This window comes from Tachyglossus aculeatus, chromosome 14, assembly GCF_015852505.1.
Source record: "Tachyglossus aculeatus isolate mTacAcu1 chromosome 14, mTacAcu1.pri, whole genome shotgun sequence".
NCBI lineage: Eukaryota > Metazoa > Chordata > Mammalia > Monotremata > Tachyglossidae > Tachyglossus > Tachyglossus aculeatus.
Genome location: NC_052079.1, coordinates 48,793,881 through 48,799,880, shown reverse-complemented (window position 1 = coordinate 48,799,880; position 6,000 = coordinate 48,793,881). Strand labels below are relative to the sequence as shown.

The 6,000-nt window shown below is 53.0% G+C and overlaps 1 protein-coding gene across 3 annotated transcripts in view; it reads left to right on the top strand.

The window, feature by feature from the left end:
• The first annotated feature begins 312 nt into the window (after positions 1–312).
• TMPRSS6 (transmembrane serine protease 6) overlaps positions 313–6,000 on the top strand; it is a 28,803-nt gene continuing 23,115 nt past the window's right edge. Inside the window, exons 1-6 of one of the 3 annotated variants that reach the window (XM_038756168.1) lie at positions 313–523; positions 1,656–1,911; positions 2,207–2,340; positions 2,765–2,832; positions 4,986–5,170; positions 5,444–5,485. In XM_038756168.1, the coding sequence (XP_038612096.1) occupies positions 1,656–1,911; positions 2,207–2,340; positions 2,765–2,832; positions 4,986–5,170; positions 5,444–5,485 (685 nt within the window). In that variant the 5' untranslated portion in view covers positions 313–523. The remainder of the gene's footprint in view (positions 524–1,655; positions 1,912–2,206; positions 2,341–2,764; positions 2,833–4,985; positions 5,171–5,443; positions 5,486–6,000) is intronic. The other 2 variants (XM_038756167.1, XM_038756169.1) reach the window with 2 other exon arrangements.

Sequence of the window (6,000 nt, the reverse complement as noted above, 5' to 3'; positions counted from 1 at the left end):
CATGCGCACAGATGTGCGCATACACACCCACATAAGGCCCTCTCATTGCTCCCACTCAGGAAGCCTGGCTTTTCCACTGGGGCAAAAGGCCAGAGGGGGCAAGGGCCGGCACCAGAGGCCAGGGGTGTCTGGCTATCGATCCGCAGGGGTGGGAGGGAGGTGGGAGAGACCTTGAGCCTGAACAAACAGACAGCTCTCCCTCTGAGCCGGCCTGGGCCTCAGTCCTACCTGGAGGTTTCAAAGGTAGGTCTGCCCCCCCAAACTTAACCCCCTGGGGAAGCTGATGGGGAGGGAGGAGGCAGAGCGGGCACTGGCAGGTCTGTCCGTCCCTCGTTCTCGCCCACAGGGACACGCCTTCCTCTCGGGGTGGACTCATCCCACTTCTTGCGCATCGATGAACTGAAGGGGTGTCGGAGCTGGGGTCGCCTCCTCCCCCCCCCTTCCCCCTGACCTTGCCCGTGGGGGAAGTGTCTGCTGGGACTCCTGGCCAGGAAGTGGCTGGGGACGAGCGGAAGAGAGAGAGGTCAGTTTGAACGGTGGCTCGGCCTGGAGTGGGGAGGCCGAGAGGCGGGAAGGAGACTGAATCCACTGACCAACGGGTCTCGGTCAGTCGGTCGTGTTGGAGCCTGGAGTTGGTTTTCCAGCTGACGAGGGGGAGAGGCAGCAGGGGATGGGGCTGCTGGGATGGGGGTGGTTGGGGGGCAGGCTGTCTGTCCCTTCCTCCTTGTGTGCTCAAGCCTAGGAGCCAGGGGACCAGAGGGACTCGGGTGGGGCACCCTACCCAGGCCCAACCTGCTGTGTGTAATAATAATAATAATAATAATGATGGCATTTATTAAGCGCTTACTATGTGCAAAGCACTGGGGAGGCTATAAGGTGATCAGGTTGTCCCACGGGGGGCTCACAGTCTTAATCCCCATTTTACAGATGAGGTAACTGAGGCACAGAGAAGTGAAGTGACTTGTCCAGATTCACACAGCTGACAATTGGTGGAGCCAGAATTTGAACCCATGACCTCTGACTCCAAAGCCCTGGCTCTTTCCACTGAGCCACGCTGCTTCATGGCAGCATGCCCGGGTTGTGCAAGCCAGCACACATTCCTTACACACGTACACATAAATACAGAAATCCCCTCTCCACATACCCGCACGTACTTGCCGGCACATGCCTGCTCCAATGTATACAACAACCCAATTAACCCAGCCCCAGCAGCTCCTCTTGAACATGCAACTGTGTGGGCTCAGCCTGCTCATTCTCTAGACTGTAAACTCACTGTGAGTAGGGACTGTGTCTGTTTATTGTTATAATGTACTCTCCCAAGTGTTTAGCACAGTATTCTGCACAAAGTGCTCCATAAATATGATTGACTGACTGATTACCAGCAATCCTCTTTGGAAAAGCAAATCCACTTGGAATAGTGGGTTGATGAGGCTCGGCTCAGCACTGTTCTAAGCAGCTTTCTCCAAAGCTGCTACCGGCATCTTGTGCCCCTCCTCTCAGAACTCAATCGGTCCCCTTCCCTCCCACCCACCCATAACCACCCATCCCATCTTGGGGATCTGGTTGGTTGTGGTCTCGGCGGGAAGTGAATTGACTCTAGGCCACCCAGGAGGCCAAGACACCTCAACTCAATCCTGGGTTTGCTCTGGTTGCAGATGCCTGAGGAGGCGGAGGGCGAGGAGCAGGCTGGAGAAGGGCCAGAAGCACAACGGAAGCAGGCGGACGAAGGTTGGGCGGAGAGGGGGCAGACGGATGGACCCAGTGTAAAGGGGATCCTGGGGCTCGCTGGAAAGACCACAGCCTTGCGTAGCGACAACCCCCAGAGGAAGAGGGACTATCTGTGCCTGGCTCCGCTCTGGCTGGCCCTGGTGACCCTGGCTGCTGCAGGGGTTCTGATCTGGTATTTCCTAGGTAACCAACGGTGTGGCATCGGAGTCTCCAGGCTGAGCCCTGGGTAGGGGGCAGCAGGGGTTGGGATGAGGGTCTGGGGGAGCTGGGGGATGGGTTTTACTCTGCCAACAACTCTCTTCCTCCTCCTGGACCTCGGGACCGACCCCGGGGCCTCCTAGAAAAGGTCTGGTCCAGCCAATCGACCAGAGAGGGGCAGCCCAGGAGTCCCCTGCTGAGGGAGAGGGGAGGGCTGGGGTTCACTCGCCCCCTCGGCCCTGTGTTCACCTGAGCTCGCTGCCCGGCTGTCTCTGGGCAGGCTTCAAGGAGGAGGGGACCAGCAGCCGGCTGTACTCGGGCAGTATCGCCGTGCTCGATCGCCAGTTCTTCCCAGACCTCGCCAACCACAAGTCCAGTGCCTTTCGCAGCGAAATAGCCAAAGCCCAGATCATGGTAGGGGCAGGGGGGCCGGGGGCCTGGGGCCTGGATTCCCCGTTGGGTGAAGGACAAGAAGGAGGGGAGGGCAAGGGTGGACTTTGGCTCTGTGATTTGGGGTGACCGGAGAGGGGCAGGGGATAGCCATTGGAATTAGGAAGTCCTAATGGCTAGAGCACAGGCCTAGGAGTCAGAAGGCCCCGGGTTCTAATTCCGGCTCTGCCACTTGTCTGCTGTGTGACTTTGGGCAAGTTACTTCATTTCTCTGGGCCTCCATTATCTCATCAGTAAAATGGGGATGAAGACTGGGAGCCCCATGTGGGACTTTTTGCAACATGATTAGCTTAGAACAGTGCTTAGAACAGTGTCTGCCACATAGCATTTAACAAATACCATTAAAAAAAAAGGCTCTGGCCAATCTCCCGGATGCTTCTCATTGCAGCTGAAAGAACTCATCTCTGCCACCCGCCTCTCCGCATATTACAACTCCAGCACGGTGTATGCCTTCGGGTGAGCCCCCTTCCCTCTCCTCCACCCCCCTGCTGCCACAGCCGTGCTCCCCATAACTCGCCATCGGACCCAATCCCAGATCTGGGCTCCCTATTTTTGGGGCAGAGGAAGTGGCAATGACTTCAGGAGTTGCCTAGGACTCAGGCTGGCTCTGCTCTCTCAACTCAGCTCCACTCTTCCCCCTCAGGTTCTGACCTTCCTCCTTCAGGGCTGGGCAGCCCCTCCCCACCTCGGTTAGCATCTCCCAGGCCATGGTCCCAGGCCCGACCCAACTTCTGGAGGGGAATAGAGAGGCTTCCAATGGGGAAGAGGGAAGGCCCCTTCTTCTTAGCTCTCCTCTGCCCCGGATGGGTCAGAAAGAGTTCGGGTCGGGAGTCAGAGGAGCTGGGTTATAATTTAAACTCTGTCTCTTGCCTGCTGTGACTTTGGACAGGTCACTTCTCTGCGTCTCAGTTTGCTCACCTCTAAAATGGGAATTCAATACCTGTTCTCCTTCTTATTTAGACCGTAAGCCCCATGTGGGGACAGGGACTGTGTCTGACCCGATTAGCTTGTATCTATCCCAGCACTTAGTTCAGTGTATGGCACACAGTAAGTGCTTAACACATATCATAACTATTATTAATAATAATAATGACATTTATTAAGTGCTTACTGTGTGCAAAGCACTGTTCTAAGCGCTGGGGAGGTTACAAGGTGATCAGATTGTCCCACTGGGGGCTCACAGTCTTAATCCCCATTTTACAGATGAGGGAACTGAGGCACAGAGAAGTTAAGTGACTTGCCCAAAGTCACACAGCTGACAATTGGCAGAGCTGGGATTCGAACCCATGACCTCTGACTCCAAAGCCCATGCTCTTTCCACTGAGCCACGCTTCTTCTCTAACTATTAAGGAAGGATGTGGGGTTCCCCATTCCCCCAACTCAATTACGAGCTAAGCCAGGTCTCTTCCACTCTGGGGTCAACCTCTGCTAGAGACACTGTTCCCATTCATTCATTCATTCAATCGTATTTATTGAGCGCTTACTGTATGCAGAGCACTGTACTGGGTATACAAGTTGGCAACATATAGAGATGGTCCCTACCCAACAGCAGGCTCATTTCCCATCCCCTAACCTCACTGTTGTTGGAGTGGAGCTCCTCAGGATTGAAGCTCCTCAGAATTGAGCAGCCCTGGCTGACCCCTTCAGAGTCAGAGCTGAGTCCCACCAGGAAGGCAGGCAGATAGGCAGGTGGATATCAGTCTATCCCACACTGAGAAATTCACCACCACCCTAGGGCCGGGACTCCCGGAGGGGAGGCTAAGGAGGTGGGAGAGGAACTGATGTTCCAAACAGAAACTCCTCACCATTGGCTTTAGAGCAGTCACCTTGCCCCTCTTACCTCACCACTCTCCTTCTACAACCCAGCCTGCACACTTCCCTACTCTAATGCTAACCTCATTATGCCTCGATTTCATCTATCTTGCCACTGACCCCTCGCCCATGTCCTGCCTCTGTCCTGGAATGCCCTCTTCTTATCCAACAGACAATTACACCCCCCACCTTCAAATTCTTACTGAAGGCTCATCTCCTCCAAGAGGCCTTTCCTGACTAAGGACTCCTTTCCTCTTCTTCCACTCCCTTCTGCATCACCCTAACTTGCTCCTTATACCCATCGTCCCTCCCAGCCCCACAGCACTTATGTCCATATCTGTAATTTATTAATTTATATGAATAAATTGATTACATTTTCCAATTCAAAGCTACTATGAAAGTTAATTTTGGTCACTTTGTGTTGATGGATGCTCAATACAGCTATCAAGTTTACTGGACAAGAATTGTATGATGTAATATTGATTAGAAAAGCATTAGACTGTGAGCCCATTGTTGGGTAGGGACCATCTCTATACGTTGCCAATTTGTACTTTCCAAGTGCTTAGTACAGTGCTCTGCACACAGTAAGGGCTCAATAAATACGATTGAATGAATGAATTAATGTCTGGCTCCTCCCCACCCCCTGCCTCAGACTGAAAACTCATTTTGGGCAGGGAATGTGTCTGTTTATTGTTCTATTGTACTCTCCCAAGTGCTTAGTAACGTGCTCTGCACACAGTAAGTGCTCAATAAATATGACTGACGGACTGATGAATGTGACCATCTGGTCCTCACAGGGCGAAGCCTCTGACCTGCTTCTTCTGGTTCATCCTACAAGTCCCCAGCAGCAAAGTCCAGAAGATGAGCCCTGAGTGGGTAAAGGAAGTGCTGGTGGATGAACTGAAGGCACGGGCCAACGCTTCGGATGCCTTGCCCCAGGATGAGCAGTATGAGGTGGATCCTGGCACCCTGATACTCCTGGGTCAGTGCCGGACAGTTGGCTGGAGGAACAGCCTGGGAAGCGTATGGGCTTGGGAGATGTGGGCACAGTCAGAGGAGAGCTGCTACTGGGAGAGGGGAGGGCATCTGGAGTTGTAGGTGTCAATGGCTAGGAGCAGACACCTCCAGAGTTCATCACCAGTTTGACCTGCATGCATAGAGCAGCTTCTGGCTTTTTATTTAGTTGAGGATTTATTTGTTTATTTGGGTGGGGGGAGGGCTTTATTTATTTGTCTGTTCATTTCCTTTTTAACAGAGGCCAGCTTGAGAGACATAATTGTGCTGAATTCCACGCTGGGTACGCTCTGTTGCTCCGTTTCCTTTTCTTTATGACTTCCTTCATTCTCTGCTCAAAGGGGCTTCTGCAGGGCTGGGGGCTGGGGAGCGGAGGGGGGCGATGGGAGAGCTGGGGCTAGGAGAAGAGGATTTATATAGGCTGCCTCAGGCTTAACAACTGAGAGAGAGAGAGAGAGAGAGAGCAAAAGAGAAAGAGAGAGTGAGAATGTGAAGTGGACTTTTGTGAAGACCTTGGGGGCTTGGGTGTAGGCATATGTTCCCTGAGAAAATATGAAGGCGTGTCCACTCATTTTTGATGCTCACTCATTTATTTTCTATTTTGTAATCATTCCCAATGCCCAAGGCTTCTGTGTTTCCAAAATTCATAAAAGTGGATCCATTTGCATTAGAGTCTCCCAGGCAAGGCCAGATAAACCGGGAGACACATAAAACCCTCTTAAGTTTGAGAGTGTGCACATGCACACGTGCAACCGAAAATGCACGCACACAAACTCACCACATTCACATATGCAGGCA